At 62.3% G+C, this 17642-nt stretch overlaps 1 protein-coding gene across 2 annotated transcripts; it reads right to left on the reverse strand.

Annotated features, from left to right (window-relative positions):
• Positions 1-408: 408 nt before the first annotated feature.
• Positions 409-17612, reverse strand: EVPL (envoplakin). Of its 2 annotated transcripts, none has more exons than XM_069481725.1 (22): positions 17412-17612; positions 15021-15120; positions 14472-14626; positions 14243-14369; positions 13407-13532; positions 13182-13220; positions 12869-13030; positions 12669-12776; positions 12439-12534; positions 10738-10863; positions 10188-10334; positions 9810-9964; positions 9526-9623; positions 9096-9268; positions 7419-7597; positions 7198-7336; positions 6875-7068; positions 6368-6518; positions 5261-5344; positions 5031-5141; positions 4834-4926; positions 409-4100 (listed from the first exon to the last, which is right to left on the reverse strand). In XM_069481725.1, exons 1-22 carry the CDS (start codon positions 17507-17509, stop codon positions 657-659), a joined length of 6105 nt encoding a protein of 2034 aa, XP_069337826.1. In that variant the 5' UTR covers positions 17510-17612; the 3' UTR covers positions 409-656. The 2 variants fall into 2 exon arrangements, with proteins under 2 accessions (XP_069337826.1, XP_069337825.1); XM_069481724.1 differs by having other exon boundaries at positions 657-4100; positions 9096-9306; positions 9495-9623; positions 17412-17509.
• Between the last annotated feature and the right edge of the window lie 30 nt (positions 17613-17642).

The raw sequence follows: 17642 nt of genomic DNA on the forward strand, positions 1-17642 counted from the left end.
GTCACCTAAGGTATGCTTATGTTGGTTTGCTTCTGGCTTGACAAACAGAAAATAAACGGGATACGTTTCTGAGTTTCTTGGTGGTGGTCTGCTCATGGGGAACACCTGGGCTTGTCGACAGGGGGACATTGACAGAGGGCGGGAGACAGTCCTGGCCTGAGACAGTGGGGAAACTGAGAGGGCAGGGAGGGGAGCCAGGGTGTTCCCTGATCTTTCTGTGACCTGCCACCGCATCCCTGCCCAGAGTCCAGGGAACCACAGCCCTCCGAGAACACCGTTTCCCAGGCAGGCACGTGGGCACGTCCACTCCCCCCACCTGTGGATGGGCCCAAGCAGTACTGCCCCTGAGCTCACACCCCAGATGAATGGATCCTGCGTCCCTAAAGGTGAAGGAGACACGGCCCTGGGAGAATTCATTTATTGAAATCACTGGGTGGGGGAGGGGGAGGAAAACCCAAGCTGCTGCTCTCCTTGTCTGGGGGGTGGGTCAGGCACCAAGGCTGGGGGAGGCCAACACCACAAATGAGTAATAAAATAATAAAACAGCGGTCGGGCAGAGGGAAGACCCACTGCCCGGGACTGGACTGCTCTGGGGCCGAGGGGTATGTGCGCCCGACCCTCCCCAGCACACACACTGCCCTGGCTACTGGCCTGCGTCAGCGAAGGTGGCGTGGGACGGTGGGGGAGGCGGAGCGGTAGCAGCAGCGGTACCCCTCCAGCGCCGCCGGGAGGAGCAGCAGGCCGCTCACGGGGTCTTTCCGGCAGCGGCCCATGGCCTCTTTGTAGCTCAGCCGTTCCTTGGAGATGGGGTCTGTCAGATCCTTCTCGTAGCTGGACTCGTCCTGCAGGAGCTTGGCCAGCTCTTCGCTGATCATTCCGGAGAGCAGAGCCTGTGGGACAGGGATACGGCCTGTCCTCTTGGGGTCGATGAGCCCCCCGGTCAGGTGCTGCACCTGCAGGTGCGGGAGCACACTCTCCGGGGGCATCCAGCCCTTCTGGATGGCCTCGCCCACCGACAGCCTCTTCTTGGTGACGGGGTCCTCGATGCCAGTGAAAGCCTTCTGGGCGTTGAGCAGCCTCTGCGTGGAGATGTTGTCGATCAGGCCCCGCTCCACAGCCTTGTGCACGGAGTAGCGCTCGCGGCTCAGGAGGTCCACGATGCCCCCTGTGGCTGCCTGGGCCTCCAGCAGCTTCTGCCCAGTGATGGGGTCCAGCATGTTCTTGGCCACGGCCGTCTTGATGCTGCACTTGTTGTCTGTGGTTGTGTCATAGACCCCGGCGATGGGGAAGCTGTCGTCACTGAGCCCCAGAGTGAAGCTGGGAGAGAAGAAACCGGTGCTCTGGGGAGCTGGGGAGGCGAGCGGGGACTTGGAGATGATGGAGCCGATGGAGAGTGAGGAGCAGGGCTTGGTTTCCCCGGCCACAAGCAGGGCGAACTCGGAGATGGGCAGGTGGCCGTCCTTGTACAGGTGGTACTCCTCCTTGGAAATGCGCCGGCAGCGGAGGGCAGCCTCGATGGAGTACTGCTTCCCACTCTTGCGGTCCAGGAGCACAGACTCCTCCCCACAGGGGCCCAAGGTGGTGACCTCCTCCCAGTCACACTCGAGCTCCTGCAGCTGGAGGTACTGGCCTCGGTCGATGATGCCCCTCTTGTAGGCCTCATATGGGGACATGTCCTTCCCCGTGTCAGGTTCCAGGATGGAGATCTTGGTGGACAGGTTGGTCTCCCGCGTCTGAGTCTCCTGGCTGAGCTCCTCCCGGCTCACCTTGGCGTGGAGGTCCCGGAGCATCCGCTCCTTCTCATAGATCTGGTCCTTCTCGCTGAGGATGGCCGCCTCCAGCCGTGAGAGCGCCTGGCCCCGCTGGGTGGCCTTCTGCCGCTCGCTCTCCGTCTTCTGGCTGAGCAGCTTCGACTCCTCCTGCAGCTGCAGCGCCTGCTGCTGCTTCTGCCTCTCCAGCGCCCGCAGCTCCTGCTGCAGCCGCCCGTGCTCCTGGCCCGCCTGGTCCCGGGCCTTCTGCAGCTCGGCCTCCTCCCGGGACCAGGTCCTCCCCAGCGCCTCGGCCCTGTGGATTCGCTCCCGCAGGCGCCCCACCGCCTCCTCCTGGGCCTGCCGGGCCGCACGCTCCCTGGTGAGCAGCTCCCACAGGCGGGACCGCTCGTCCTCCAGCGCCTGGTCCTTCTGCACCCGGATCACCTCCTTGTAGATGGTCTTCTCCTGAGATTTGGTCTTCTGCAGGACGTCGAGCTGCACCTGCAGGTGCTTGCTCTCCCGATGCAGCTCTGCCACCCGGGTCTTCTCCTGGTCCAGGTCCCGCCGCAGGGCCTCTGTGGACCTCTCCAGCTCCGGGTCCTTCTCCACCTTGACCACTTCCTCCATGATGATCTTCTCCTGCACCGCGGGAGGCCGCTTCTCCAGCTCCTGGATCCTCAGGGTCAGCTGCCGCAGCTCCCTCTCCACAGCCAGCTTCTTGCCACGGTCCTCGCCGAAGCTGAGCAGCCCCTCCTTCTCCTCCACGCTGGCCCGCAGCTGCTGCACCTCCAGCTCCAGCTGCCGCCGCCGGCCCACCTCCTCGTCCAGGCTCCGGCTCAGCCGGCTGTGCTCCTCGCGCAGCTTCGGGTCCTTCTGGGTGACCACCACCTCCTGCACCACCACCTTCTCCTCCGGCTTCCGCCTCTCCAGCAGCAGGTACTTGCTCTGCAGCTCATAGACGGCGTCCTCGGCCGCCCGCCTCTTCTGGGACGCCTCCCGCACCTCCTGGCGGAGCCGCTCTGCCTCCTTCTCCAGGACCGGGTCCTTCTCGTGGCGTATCACCTCCTTGTTCACCGTCTTGGTCTCCACCTTGGCCCGCTCCCGCTTCCACTCGTCGCGCTCGCCCTGCAGCCGGATGAGCTGCTCCTGCGAGCGCCCGTGCGCGTTGACCAGCTCGTTGAGCTGGGCCTTCAGGCGGTCGATCTCGCGCAGCACCTCGGGGCTCCTCTCGTGCTTCACCACCTCCTGGGTTACCTCCTTATACTCCACCGCGGGCTTCTGCGCCCGAAGGGCCTCCAGGTCAGGCAGCAGCCTCTCTACCTCCTTCTCCACGCTGCTCCTCCTGCCAGCCGCCTCCTGTAGCTGGGCCCGCAGCCGTGCGATCTCGCGCTCGGTCTCAGGGTCCACCCGGAAGATCTCGTGGACGCGCTCCTGGAGCTGCACTTTGGGCTTCTGCTTCTGTACCGCGCTGTATTTGCTGTGCAGCTCAGTCAGCTCCCTGGCCAGTGTCGCACCCCGGTTCCTCTCCTCCTCCAGGAGGCTCCTGAGCCTGGAGGACTCTTGGACAAGGCCCGGGTCCTGCTCCACCTTCTTCACCTCCTTCACGATGACCTTGGGCTCCACTGAGCTGATGGCCCGCTCCAGGTCTTCGATGCGAGCCTGCAGCTTGGCCACAGCCTCCTCTGCCCCCTTCCTCCGTGCAGCATCCTCCTCGATCTGCAGCCTCAGAGCCCGGGCTGCCTTGACCATTTCCAGATCCTTCTCCACCTTCACCACTTCTTTCACCACGACCTTCTCCTTCACGTCCACCTCCCTCTGCTCAAGGGCCAGCAGCTCCTTCTTCAGCTCTTCCAGCCGGGCCACGATGACGGTGTCCTCCCCCCGGACCTGCAGGATCCTGTTGCTGAGCTGGGCTGCCTGGCTGTCCAGACTGGGGTCCCTCTCAATTTGGGTGACCTCCTTGGTCAGCAGATGAGGCTGCATGGTCTTCCTCTTGCTCTCCAGCTGGACGACCTTCTGGGCCGCTGCCTCCAGGTCTGCCTGCAGCCCGGCCCGCCGCTTGCCCTCCTGCTCCAGCTGGGCCTTCACCTTGGACAGGCTGCTCTCCAGCTGGGGGTCCCGGTAGAACTCCACCACCTCCCTCTCCTCCAGCCTCTCCAGGGGCCGCTGGGTCCTCAGCTGCAGCAGCTGGCCCCTCTGCTGCTCCAGCTCGCGCTGCACCTGGGCCACCCGCTTCCTCTCCTCCTCCAGCTGGGACTTCAGGGCCTCTGACTCCCTCCCTGCTCGGGCTGGGCTCTCAGACCCCTGCTTTGCATCACGGGTCTCCTGGATCTCCTCACTGAGCTCCTTCTGCAGAGTGAGCGGAAGAAGGGGGAGCACAGGGGTGAGAGGAGGAAAGACATGAGCCCTGTTTTTCTATACCCCGCCCCCAAAATCAGAGACCCCTCCCTGCCGGTAGGTCCTGGGAGGTGGAGCTGAAGCCCTGAAATGCTTGGATGCAGGACTTCGAGGAGACCCAGTGAATGCTGTGAAGTTAGGACACAAGGCAGCGTGCAGCCCGGGTGTGCACTAGAAAGTGCAAATAGGACAGGTTTTCCCTGTCTCTTCCATCCAGGCTCCCAGAAATGGGCCCAGACTCCTCTGGGGGATGCTGGACCATGGCTGAGGGTGGTAGAAAAGCTGGCAGGCCACCAAGATGGTGGAGCGCTTCCAGCTCCTGGGCCAGCAGGGACAGATACCCAGGTGACCTGCTGCCATTGTGTCTGGGTTCAAGGCTGAAGACTCTGGGGGATTTTCTCTGCTCTTTGGAGTTAGTGGTCCTGTCCCATCAGAAGACTGCCCAGTGGCTAAGCTGTGGCTGTACCAAATGACATCTCCAGGGCCTAGCTCTGGGATGGATACTAGCCTATAAGAGCCGCTGGGGAGGAAACTGCGGGAGGCAGGGAGCTCTGCATCCCCCTCAGCCCAGGGGCTGCAAGGAGAGGAGGAAGGGAAGACTGCCAGGTTGACAGCACGGGCTATCGGGGGAATGGAGCGCATGTTGCTGGCCATTGTGGGAACAGAGTAGGTGTCATCTCTGTACCTTCTCCAACATCTTTCCAGCAAACTCCAGCTGGTGTAGCTGTTGCTGGTGTGCCACCATGACCTCAGTATAGGCCTTTGCAAGTTCCTTCTCCTGGAGAGGGCAAAGGGAGGGGGGGGAGGACAGAGTCAGCTCCCACCTCCGAGGCTGCAGAGCTGGTGCCGAGGTACACTGAGCCCCGCCAGGTCCTGCCTCACCTGGGCCTGGATGCTCTCCTGCAGGGGAGCCACTCGGGGCCTCTTGGGGGCTGACACTGCCAGGGTGGGCTCCAAGGAGCAGCGGTAGGTGTCTGCCTGCAGCTCATAGTCCTGAGCAGGGAGGAGAGAACAACAGGTTGAAGTCATGGGGAAAGCTGGGCGTGGGGGAGCAGGGGTGGGAGAGGGAGGGTGGAGGATAAAGAGAGACAAACTGAAGTGAACCCGTTTACCTGGAGAGCTGCCTGCAAGTCCTGGGAGAGGCGGGATGCCACAGCCCTGTCCTGATCTCTGCTCTGGATCTCTTGCGTCAGCCTCTGCCAGGGAAAAATCAAGAGTCAGGAGGTGGCCGGGCGTGGTGGCTCACGCCTGTAATCCTAACACTCTGGGAGGCCGAGGCAGGAGGATTGCTTGAGCTCAGGAGTTTGAGACTAGCCTGAGCAAGAACGAGACCCCGTCTCTACTAAAGATAGAAAAGTTAGCCGGATGTGGTGGTGCATGCCTGTAGTCCCAGCTACTCAAGAGGCTGAGGCAAGTAGATCACTTGAACCCAGGAGTTTCAGGTTGCAGTGAGCTGTGATGATGCCACTGCATTCTAGCCCAGGTGACAGACAAAGACTATGTTTCAGAAAAAAAAAAATGTCGGAGGCCTCTTCTAGATGCCAATCTGGGGGTGCCCATGCCTTCCCAGGCCACAGGGGAGAGTCCAGCCTCCTTCCCAGGCTGGGCAGAGTCTGGTTCCCTTGCCTGAGTCCCCCTGTGTCCCCTGACTGCCATGCCCTCTGCTTGGGACATTTCACCCCCTCCCCCAGCCACCCCGTCTGTCCTCCAGTCTCAGCTTTCATGGCGGATCCTTCTGCCCCACTTGCCTGGACCCCCATGGGTGTCCCACGGGTGCTCCCCTGGGGCACTGGCTTCTCCACACAAGCGCTTACCAGCCTGGGGCAGGGCCGGCCCCTGCCCCTGGTGCATTGCCTGGTATGTAGCAGGGGCTCGGCAGTGTGAGCAAGATGCAGCAATGGTTGGAACCCCCATACTCTGTGGCCTGAGCATGAATCCCATGGCCCACCTCAGACCAGACAAAGATGGGCTGGCCGTTTCCGTGGGCAAAGTGGCACCTTTCAGGTGGAGGCCAGGGAAGGGGGTGACCTAAGACCTCTGGGGCCTCACTTTGTGGCCTCTTAGAGCGCTTTTGAGCCTTGGCCGCTAGGGGGCCTCACGTGCACAGGCAGCTGTCCCTGGTGGGGTGGAGGCAGCCAGGGAGGTGGGCGTGGCTTGAGGCCTCCACTCTGGGCAGGGGCCTCACCTGCCCCCATATCGCCCGCGGCCCAGCCCCTCACCTTCTCCGCTTGCAGCTTGTAGGCGATCTGGCTGGGCCCGTCGCTGGGCCGCACCTGGTTGCGGGGCAGGTGCTCCAGCCAGGAGCTCAGGTTGTCCCTGCAGTTCTTGAACTGCTGGTAGGTGAGCCCCACATCTTGCAGCATCTTCTCCCTGTGGGAGGACAAAGCCCGGAACGGAGGTGAGAGCTGCCCTCTGGGGCAGGTAAGGGGTGCACAGAGGCGGCTGCTGGGAGCCTCCTCCTTGGGATAGGTCAGGAGGCCTGGGTGACCTGCCGTGCACAGCCCCTCCTCTTTGACCCTGTGCTGGGGCTGGGGATTCAGAGATGGAAGGGACAGTCTCTGTCAGGCGTTACCCTGGGAAGGAAGCACTGTTATCCCATTTTAGAATTGAGGCAATGGAGCGTCCGAGAGGTAAGGTCACCTCTCCAAGCTCACACAGCTTGTGGGCAGCAGTGCCCAGGCTCCACCCCAGCCCACACCATGTGCCCCGGGGGGCCAACTGCTCACCGAAGGTCCAGTTGGTCCCCCACGGCGTGGTAGCGGTCGGTGAGGGCCCGCACCTGGCGCTGCTGGCGCGGCAGGTCTTGGCAGAACTCGTGGAAGTTGTTCTGCAGTGCGGCGCATGCGTGCTCGGCGGCCTTCAGCTCCCGGTGCAGCCCCAGCACGCAGGCCTGCTGCCCCAGCAGCTCCCTCCGCTGGTGCTGGGGGACGAGGGACACAGTGCCATGCACCCTTGTGGTGTGGCCAGACGCCAGGTCCACCCCACCCATCCCCAAATTGCTTGGCCAGGCTGTCCCCCCTCCCGCCAGGAGGCCCCGCCGGCCCCTCACCTGCAGCTGGCTGACCCTCTCCTGCAGCGCCCCGGGGTCAGCAGGGATGGGGGCCTCCTGCGCCAGGGTGGACTCGAAGCCTCGGATGACCTTGTCCGAGTCCCGGATCTGCCGCTCCAGACCCAGGGCAGCCTTGGCTCTGCCGCGAAGGAGGCGGAGGCGAGGGTCAGACACCCCTTTGGCCACACCCTGCCGCCCTGCCCGGGGCCCTGAGCACTCACTTCTCCCCGTAGAGGTTGCACAGAACCTGCACATCGCTGTACTTGTTCTTGACGCTGTTAAGGGCCACGGGCAGCTGCAGGGCGGCGGGGCCCACAGGCCGTGCTGACAGAAACGCCTCGCACTGTTGCTGGGCCGCCTCCTTCTCAGCACCCAGGCTCTGCAGGCGCTGGGCTGTGCCCTGCAGAAGGAGTGGGGTCAGGGATGCCTGGGCAGTGGGTTCTGCTCAGCTCTCCTGCCAGGTCAACCTAACTGTGCCCACAGAGGCATGGGCTTGGGCGCAGGCCAGAGAACCAGGTACAGTCCTGGCCCCGCTAGTCCCTGTGTGGATGACCTAGGGCAGGTCAACCTCTCTGACCATCAGTCTCCTCATCTGTGGGGATGACTGATGGGAGGATGACACGAGGTTGTGTGTGTCAGGAGCACAGAGCGAGCGCCAGGCTCATCACTGCCTCCTGTCGTCTTCACCTTATTGTCCTCTCGCAGCAGCTTCAGGTCCCCAGCCCTGTCACTCTAGGCTCAGACAGCCAAAGCCCTGGCTCTGCCCACTTGGGGTCATGGCCCTCATTCTCTCGTCAGTCACACATCCGTCACAGAGGTCACTGTGTGGTGCTGACTCTGCCGGGCACCGCCTCGGCCAGTCTAACCAAGCTTCCCTCGGCCCCCAACACCACTGACGTGCCAGATGCTGGGACTCCAAAACCCAAGGACCTATGTGGTGTGACAGCCTCCACTGTCAGTTGCTCTGGGGACCACCATGCCCCACAGGGCAGCCAGTGACTTATCAACGTGGGGTACAGAGGCCCCCTGCCCAGCTCCAGAGCTCCCGGGGGCCGGCTGAGGCCTCGGCTGAGACTGCACTGCAGCACGGCACTGCCTCTGCCACCTGCTTCTGTCCCCCCTTGCACAGGTGTCTCCCCGGGAGACCCCCTAAGAATGCCTGACACGCTCTTCATCTTAGAGTCGCCTCTGGGCCCGACCTTGCTGCTGTCCCACTCTGGGAGCCCCTCCTGCCCCACCCGGCTCTCTGACCCAACCGACCGCTGCCTCCTAATGTCCACAGCACATTGTGGGGAGAAAGTAACAAGCTGCACAAGAATGTGAACGACATGATTCAAATTTTTCAGAGCCAAACACAAAGGGTATAATATATTTGACTAGAAACCGGTTTGGAAGGATAATCCAGAGCGCTGCCCCGGCGTGGGGAAGGGTGGTTCTCATGCTTTCACTTTCAGCTCTTTCAGGGGTGTTGAGTTCACCCGGCAGAGAACTTGTTCTTTGGTAATGACGTTCACACAACCGTGCTACCTCCCCAGGAAGGACCACCTCCCATGGAGCCAGGAAGAACTGCCCCGTAAAACACCCCAGGCTTCCTTGCTGCCTCAGGACCTCGGCCAGAACACCTGGGTGCGGGGCCTTTACACTGGGTCCTGCTAGAACCTTCCTGAGCATTACTGCACTTCATCCCCAGGCAACCAGATGAGCTGGGCATTACTATGCCTGTTTCAGGGTTGAGGCCCACGGTCACAGAGCCAGTCAGTGGAGGAGGCAGGATGAGGACCAGCCTGTCTGAGCCCAGGACTGTCCACGCCCCACCTCCGCCTTGGATCCTGGTGGCTGTTCCCCCACTTGTGTCGCCTCCCTAAAGCTCTTGTGGGCCCCGCCTGCTGCTCGCTCACCTTGTGGCTGTGGATGCGGCCCTCCAGGTCCTCCAGTGGGGAGGTGCGGCTCAGCGGGGCGCGGGCCCAGGCCAGTACCTGCCTCTCTATCTGCCCCAGGTCCCCGTCCAGCCGGGTCATCTGTGTCAGCAGCTTCTGGGCCTGTGGGTCGACTGGGGCCAAGCCGGCGGGAGCTGGGGGCAGAGGGTGCCAGTGAGGGCCCAGAGCCTGTCTCCTGTCTACAGACGGTGCTCCCTGAGTGCCCACAGTGGGTCCCATGGGGGTGTGGCTAGGAGCGGGTAGGCAGGGCCTAACAGAGGGACAGCCCCCTGAGTAGATGTCCCTAACCCAGGGTCACCCCCTACCCATCACAGTCCCTTAGCAGTGGCCAAAGTAGGGATCTACTCGCTCTATCCCAACAACCACTCCCTCCCTGGCCAGCCCTCGGTACCCTGCTGGCCAGGCCGTATGGTCTCTGTGGCACTGGCCTTCAGGCGTCTCTGGACTGCAGCCAGTTTCTGCTTCAGGGCCTGCAGCTCTGAGGCCAGACTGGAACAAGGAGGAGTTCAGATGAGGACGTCGTCCTCTCTCTCTCTCCCCAGCCCCGGCAGACATGGCTCCAGGTGAAGGCCAGGCTTAAGTCAGGGGTCTGCCAGGCAGTGGCCTTGGACAGCACAGGGCCTGGTTTGGCTCACAGCCTGCCTCCTGCCCTCACGTGTCCCTAGGCAGGCCCACCTGGAGGCCCTGGCCACAGCTTCAGGGTCCGGGGCTGGGATGCAGAAGCAGGCGGCTGGGGCTCTCTTGGTCTCCCCGCCAGGGCCCTGCACGGCCCAGGTGTGCGGGTCGGTGTTGTCCACCAGTGTGTACTGCTCACCCCGCAGCAGCTGCACCTGGGGGACAGATGGGGGGGGCCCATGCAGGCTCAGGGCAGGGGCTAAGGCCAAAATGGAGTAGGGACTGGGGATAGGGACAGCAGTTGGAACAGGGGCTGAGTAGGGGGAGGGGTGGGAGGTGCTGGGGGGGACAAGGACAGGTCAGCGGGCGGGGCTGGGTCAGGGGAAGGAGTGGGCAGAGACAGGCACAGAAGTGCTGGGGCTGGAGCAGGGTTCGCACTTCTCCTGAGTCCCAGTCGCAGATGCTGTCCACCCGGAGGGGCCGCTGGAGTGGGTTCCTACGCTGTGGCAGAGGGGCCACCTCCTGGCTGTGCCGTTGCAGGTCCCCAGTGGCCCTCTCGGTGATGGCCAGCTGCTTCTCCTCTGCCTGCCGGGGACCCAGGCAGTGGGGGCTCAGGCCAGGCTGCACTGGAGGCCACCCATCCCCATCCCTGAAGAGGATCAGAGTCTGCCCTTCATGAAGGCAGGGTCTCTAAGTCAGCGGAGTAAAAGGAGCCCCCCTGGGGGCCTAGAGTGCTGGGATCTGCTGGTTGTGGGTAGGGGGGCTGCCCAGCACCACCCAGGCCTCCAGAGTGGACACTGGAGGGGACTCAGAGCTCTCTCAGGCTGCCCTTGTCACATTACAAATGAGAAAACTGAGGTCCAAAGTGGAGAAGGGCTTGCTGGTAACTGGCCAGCCTTCTCCTGCTAGAGCAGACCCCCTCCCCTGCCCCCCAGGCCAGAAAGATGGGCAGGAATAGGGTGCAGGTGGCCTGGTGGGGTTGTCTCACCTCCAGCTGTCGCAAGAGCTCTGTGGGGGCACCAGGGAGGCCCCCAGGGGCAGGGCTGTACTTGGTGTCCAAGTTGGAGGTGAGCTTCGCCAAGGTCTGGCTGACCGAGTCGGCCTCTTCCTGGAACTGAAGTTGCTGGGCGGTCAAGGGCAGAGCCCAGGGCAACCTGCTGCCCACTGACCCTGCAAAGCAGCTAAACCCAAACTAGCCCTAAACCAGCTAAACCTAAATCACCACTTTCCCCTACACTATTGGCCTTTTTCTACCCAGGCAGTGGGACCTTTTTCATTGGCGTTCCTTGCAAATGGAGCATTTTTGGTTCACTAACTTTAATTTTTTTAATGTGTCATTAAAACCTTTGTTCATCGTCCTTCCTGCAAACATGCAAGGCATCCTTGCCTGCCTCCCTCCAGTACCTGGAGCTGTTCCTGCTGGGACGGAGGGTATTTGGGCTGCACTTGTTCCAGCCTCAGAGTAGGAGCTGGGAGTGTGCTTTAAAGAAACATCTCACGGTGGGGTGATACCACGGACTTCTTGTCAGTGGGTGTGCTAATGGCATTGTGGTTCTATAGGACAATGTATGAAGCATTTTGGGTGGAAATTACCCCCCCTCTAAAAAATCCCACTTGTAGGTTATATCAGTGTTTCTCAGCCTCTTTCCGTTATTATCCCCTAAAGAGACTTTTTAGACGTTTTTTCCTTAATTGGTGCCCAACCAACTCCATGAATTTTTTTCTTTTTCTTTCTTTCTTTCTTTTTTTTTTTTTTTTTGAGACAGGGTCATGCTCTGTCGCCCAGGCTGGAGTGCAGTGGCGTCATCATAACTCACTGCAACCTCAGACTTCTGGGCTCAAGTAATCCTTCCACCTCAGCCTCCCAAGTAGCTAGGACTACAGGTGTGTATCACCACATCCAGCTAATTTTAAAATTTTTTTCTAGAAACAGGGTCTTGTTTTCTTGCCCAGGCCGGTCTCAAACTCCTGGCCTCAAGCAATCCTCCCTTCTCAGTCTCCCAAAGTGCTAGGATTACAGGCGTGAGCCACCACACACAGCCCTCATGAAATTTCAGTAGCACAGGTATGTTGTGTATCTGTTTAGGATCTGTGCTTTATGCATACAAAGAATTAAGATATTTTTCACCCTTAAGAACCATTTTCCACCCCTGCGGGGGTGATGTCAACCCGTTGAGAATGCATGACTTTATTTTCCCTCTGGAACCTAGTCATAACCACACAGCTCTGTCTTTTTTTTTTTTTTTTTTTTTTTGAGACAGAGTCTCACTTTGTTGCCCAGGCTAGAGTGAGTGCCGTGGCGTCAGCTTAGCTCACAGCAACCTCAGACTCCTCGGCTTAAGCGATCCTACTGCCTCAGCCTCCCGAGTAGCTGGGACTACAGGCATGCGCCACCATGCCCGGCTAATTTTTTCTATATAGATTTTTAGTTGTCCATATAATGTCTTTCTATTTTTTTTAGTAGAGACGGGGTCTCGCTCAGGCTGGTCTCGAACTCCTGACCTTGAGCAATCCACCCGCCTTGGCCTCCCAGAGTGCTAGGATTACAGGCGTGAGCCACCGCGCCCGGCCAGCTCTGTCTTTTTTAGAGGTGCCTTGGCCCTCACCATGGCAGGTGTCCTGTGATGACCTCCAGGCACCTGTGTGGCCTGGTGGCCGCCTGCCCCTGCTCCCCTGCCCACAGGCTCACCCTGCGATAGTCCTCCACGTGCTGCAGCTGGCTCTCCTGGCAGATGCACAGGTTCAGGAAGTTCTGCCACTCCATCTTCAGGGCCTCCTGGTGGGCCTGGGGACAGCAGCACAGCAGGAGCCCTTGGACCACGCCCCACCCAGCCGCCCGTCCCTCTCACTGTGCCCAGCCTCCTGGGGAAGTCCCCGCTGAGGGAAGGCACATCTGGGCAGCGGGCGGGGCCTGTGCACCTGGATGGGCGCCACCGCCGGGTGCCCGAGCTCCACCATGCGCTCCCCGTCGTCTTCCAGCTCATTTACGCTCTGCTCCTGGCTCAGCAGCTCGTGCTGCTTGAAGTGCTGGGGGGAGGCGGGGTCGGAGTGCGGCCGTGAGGACCCCGGAGGCCCTGGCGGCCCCTCCCGCTCCCGCCCTCCGCCCTCCGGGCGCGGACCTCATACTCGCGCCGCACGCCCTCGGGGTCGGCCATGAGGTCGCTCCAGTCCTGCTGCAGGATGCGGCGCTGCTGCTCGGCCAGGGCGCTCAGCTGCCGCGTGCAGCCCTGCAGGTGCGTGTACAGGCTGCCCAGGCTCTGCCCGCGCCAGGAGGCCGCCTTCTGCGCTCAGGGCCGCCGCGCCGCCAGGTGGGGAGAGGAGCGTGGCAAGAGGGGCCATCAGTTCGCGCATAAACACTGGCCCGATCCAGGGTCCAGGCGGCCACCCCCAGCCCAGCTTGCGCCACCCGGCCCGGGCCTCCCTCCTGCTCACCAGTAGGTCCCGGTATTGGCTCCGGATGGTGGCCGCGTCCTGCCTCGACCAAGGGGAGGAACAGAGGCCATGAGAGGTGAGGTGCAGGGGACAGCACCCCCAGGGCTGGGCCGCCCGTGCCCCACCCACCCTGCTCCCCAGGGGGCCCAGGGATCTAGCTCCAGCTCTGCTGGGAGAAGCAGGGGCTGGGACTTGGCGGAGATGCGCGCCCTGGGGGTCACCCACCGGCCCCACGAGGTTCCGCAGCTGCTGCCCGTAGGCCTCGATCTCCTTCTGCAGGATGTTGTGCTCCGCCACCTGCTGCTCCAGCTCCGCCATGCCCGGCCCGTACTGGCCCCCGCAGACCTGCTTCTGCAGGGGAGCCCTGCTCAGCTTTGCCCACAGCGCCTCCCGCCAGGGGAGAGGAGTTGGTCATTTGGGCAGGGGGTGGACCAGCCAGGGGAGTGCATGGCCTACTGCTCCCCGGGGACCTTGGCTTCACCATGACCTCTGCTTCCTAGGGCTCAGCCTCTGAAAAGTCTCCCCACTCTGTCCTGCCTCATCTGTGGCCCCAGCCTCAGTGCCTCCTCGCCTGGATACCTCCAGCCAAGCTCCAGGACCCCCAGCACACACTGCTCCACCGGCCCCCTCCCCACTGTCCCTCCATTCCTGTCAGGACATCTCTTCTGTTGTGGCATCAAGGCACAACTCCTCACCCTACCATCAGAGTGACCTGGCTCTGCCCACTTGCCCAGAAAACCCCACTTCCCGTCACACCCCAGGCTTCCTCCCAGCAGGAGCCTTTGCTCCTTCTTTCTGGAATGTTCTCTCTTCACCACTTCACTATGACCCAACTGAGCCCTCTCTCCTCCCTGAGGCCTCTTCATGTGCCTCCTTCTGCAGGAAGCCCTCCCAGACTGCACCATCTGCTCTGTTCTCACCCTTCCCAGGCCCCTGAGCCACCCCAGGTGCAAGCATGCAGTCAGGCCCTGGACAAACGCAGTTCTGCATTGCTCTCCGAGCGTGCTGGGGTATGACTCTGAACGCCTTGAGGGTGTCTCAGACGTCGGGGGTGCCCTAACCTGTTTCTGCTCCAGCACACGTGCCCAGTCGACCCTGGGCCCCACGTCAGGCGGCAGCACCATCTTCTCGTACAGGGTGCGGTACTCAGCACACTCCTGGGTCACCCGCTCGTGTAGCTGCTTGATGCTGCCAAGGAGGTGGCCGGCAGGTCAGGGCTGGGCCTGGGTTTTCCCCTGGGACCCCAGAGCCTCCATCTGTGAGCCCAGCCCCGGCTGCTGCCCCACTCACTCCTTCTCGATCTCCTCGGCCTGCGGGTGCTTCAGCCGCCGGGCCTTGTCCACGTCCAGGAATAGGTCCTTGAGCAGCACCTCGGCCTCCTTCAGGCTGCGGCCCGTCTCCTGCTGGTGCTGCAGGGCCTGGCTCTGCTCGCTGTTCAGCCGGTCCTGTGGGCGTGGGACAGGGAGCCTCGCTGAGGCCCGGAGCCCCCAACCCTCACTCCCCACCACTGCAGGCCTGAGCCCCACCTCTGGGACCCCAGCTATACCAGCCAACCTCAGGGGCAGAGGGTCAGGCCCAGGACATCTGTGGGGTAGGCAGCAAGGTCATGAGGGGAGCCCTGGGCCTCTCCCTTTGACCCCCAAGTTTGGGAGCCCAGCAAAGAAGGCAGGCCGAGCCCTCTCTTCTACTGTGTGCCAGGGAGCGGGCAGTGCAGGACAGGTGCTGTCTGTCCCATCTTCACCATCACCAGTGGGCACTCTGGGTCCACCAGCCATGACAACAGGCCCCCCATGCCACCGGCCTGCCCCCACGCCCCACCACCTGCTGCCTGGGCCCCACCTGCTGTAGCCTCTTCTGGGTCTCCAGGATGTCCCTCTCCACCTGATCGGCATTGGCTTGCATGCGGGAGATGAGCAGGGCCAGTTCCTGGGTGGCAGCTCTGGTGGGTGGTGGGGACAGAGAGTAGCATGGTGGCCCCACTGTGCCCCAGGTGCAGTCCCCTGCTCTCCCTCTCTCACATCCTGCCCTACAGCCAGGCTAACTGCCCCGGGGGGAGGAGTCCACGGCCAGGGGGACCCTGGGGTCTCTCTCTGCAGGAGACTCTGTGAGATCCTCAGTTCTGGGGCAGCGGCAAGAGCATTGTTCCCAACACGAGGGTTCAGAAAGTGAGGGTCTCAGGTGTGTGTGGCACAGGGCAGCAGGTGGACCCAACATCCCAGCCTCAGCCAGCTGTCCTGGCAGTCAGTTCCCGACCCTGCCCAGCTGCCTGCCCGCTTCTTCGGGTTGGTGGGTGGTGGCCCAGAGAGCTGGTGAGTCACCGGCTCAGCCACTAATACCTGAGAGCCTGGCTGGGCCCTTGGGAGTGGCCGTTGGGCTGGCTGAGGGCAGGGAACAGCAGCATGTCCCCCACCCCACGTCCTTCCACTCCAGCCCTGTCACCGCCTCCCCATCCTTCCCCATCCCTCCCCAACCCAGGGACTGTGCCAGTGTCCAGGCTTTAGCCACATCTGGAGGAGCCACAGTGTGTTGGGGTGGGAGGGGCTGAGATTGCTGGGGCCCCAACATTCTCCAGATGTGAGGGTTCAAAGCCCAGGTAGGGATCTGGCTTGCTCCGGGTCACAGGGTCAGGAACAGAGGGTAAGCCTGATGCCCCAGGGTTCTTGACCATGCATTCATTCAGTGGCCTCTAACAGAGCACCCACTGTGTGCTTGCACTCAGACTCTGGAGGTCAGAGGGTCAAGCAGACCTAAAAAAAATAAGGGCAGAGTGGTCTGAGCCTCGTGAGCATGGCACCTTGTTGGAGGGTCACAGTCCTGGGGAAGGGGAAGCCTTCACTGAGCTGGGCCTTGAACTAGGGGTAAAAGGATAGGCCAGGCAGAGCGGCAGTGCTAATAGACACAGCAGTCGGAAAGAACTCTGTGGCCCCTGGGTTCGATCCTTCTCCATCGCAGCTGCTGTGTGACCTTGGGCAAGATACCCAACCTCTCTGTGCCTAAGGTTCCTCACTTAAAAAATGGGGGTTTAATAATGATATCTACCCCTCAGGGTTCTTGTGAGCATTAACCATATTAATCTATCTGATGCAGCCAGTGCAGAGCCAGGGGCAGAGTCAGCACCCAGCATGCGTTTTTATTCCGCTAGAGGGTAAGTAGGGACCCATCAGTTCTGTTTACAACAGCAGCCCCAGGGGCTAGAACAGTCCTGCATACAGTAAGTGCTCGCATGTTGAATGAGTGGATTGCACACGAGGGGAGTGAGGAGTCCTTTGTGGGGGGCTGCAGCCAGAGCCAACAGGGCCCTGAGGACTGAGCTGCCCCAGGCTGGGAGCGCACTGCCCAGGAGCCGCCGGACAGTGGGAGCTGCAGGCCCTGAGCCCGGCACCCAGCCCCTGGGAGGGGCTGTTCCCACTGGGAGCCGCACACCCCACCCTGGGCTGGGCTCAGGCGCCCCAGGGAGGACGGGTCGCTCCGGTGAGAGTCTTAACTGCTCTTTCCCGTCCGCCCAGATGCCCAGCCTCAGTGTCTGTCGGGACCTCGATCCCTATCGGGTAATGGGCTACCCGCCCCCACACCAGCCTTTCCTCTCAGCTCTTATCTCCACACCCCAACCCAGGCAGGCGGCCGCCTCCACCTGCACAGGGGGCAGGAGCCAGCCAGTGGGAAGAACAAGGCCAAGTCCATCTGCAGAGAGCCGGGGCTGGGCCCAGCAGAGAGCAGTGTGACCCCAGGGAGGCACAGTGCCCCTCCATACACCCACATGAAAAGAAACCCCCCAACTCTTTAATAAAATTCTAAAGGCCCAGGCATACCCGCCTTGTCCTCCTGCCCACCCTGCACCAGGGCCTCAAGCGTCAGCCCAGCCAGGTGGACCCCTGAGGGCACAGCTGCCGTGGAGAGCAGGCTCTCCTGTTTCCCAGCCTCTTGGCAGGGGACCCAGTGGCCCGGGCTCCTGTCCAGCACCTCTCCGGCAGAGTGGCTTCAACCCTCGGCCCTCGGGCCTCCCTGGAGAACGTGGGGAGCGCCTGGCCATCTCTTGCCTCCCGCCAGGGCTGGAGCTTGTCCTGCTCCTGCAGCTCCTGCGGCAGGGAGAGAGTCCACCCCTGGGCCCTTTGGCCTCGGGACACCAAATGCCAGCACTGGGCTGGTCCTGAGCTCTCGGCTGCCGCTGCCAGGTGGCTGGAACACCTGGGACAGGCACCACCCCCACCCCAGCTCCCCAGCTCCACTCACCGGCTGTGCTTGCTGGGTGAACCCTTGGGGGACCCCTTGGCTGTGGAGCCCTTGGGGGACCCCTTCCCCTGGGAGCCTTTGCTGAGCCCCTTGAACATGGTCGTAAAGGCAGATGCTGGCTCAGGCTGGGTTTTGGCCGGCGCAGGAGGGCAGGTGGGTGGCAGGCGGGCGTCCTCGCTGGCTGGTCAGCAGGGCTCTGGCGCCGTGGGGCGGCCGGGCACCGGGGAAGGC

This window comes from Eulemur rufifrons, chromosome 9, assembly GCF_041146395.1.
Source record: "Eulemur rufifrons isolate Redbay chromosome 9, OSU_ERuf_1, whole genome shotgun sequence".
NCBI classification, from domain to species: Eukaryota; Metazoa; Chordata; class Mammalia; order Primates; family Lemuridae; genus Eulemur; species Eulemur rufifrons.

Bases quoted from the DNA above. Each gene is read 5' to 3' on its own strand.
- EVPL (XM_069481724.1), bottom strand. From the start codon at position 17,509: ATGTTCAAGGGGCTCAGCAAAGGCTCCCAGGGGAAGGGGTCCCCCAAG. The intron at 5,345-6,367 runs GTGAGGGGCTGG...TTTCCCTGGCAG, and splicing joins ACAAGCTGCAAGCGGAGAAG to AGGCTGACGCAAGAGATCCA. The intron at 5,142-5,260 runs GTAAACGGGTTC...CTCCCTGCTCAG, and splicing joins ACTTGCAGGCAGCTCTCCAG to GACTATGAGCTGCAGGCAGA.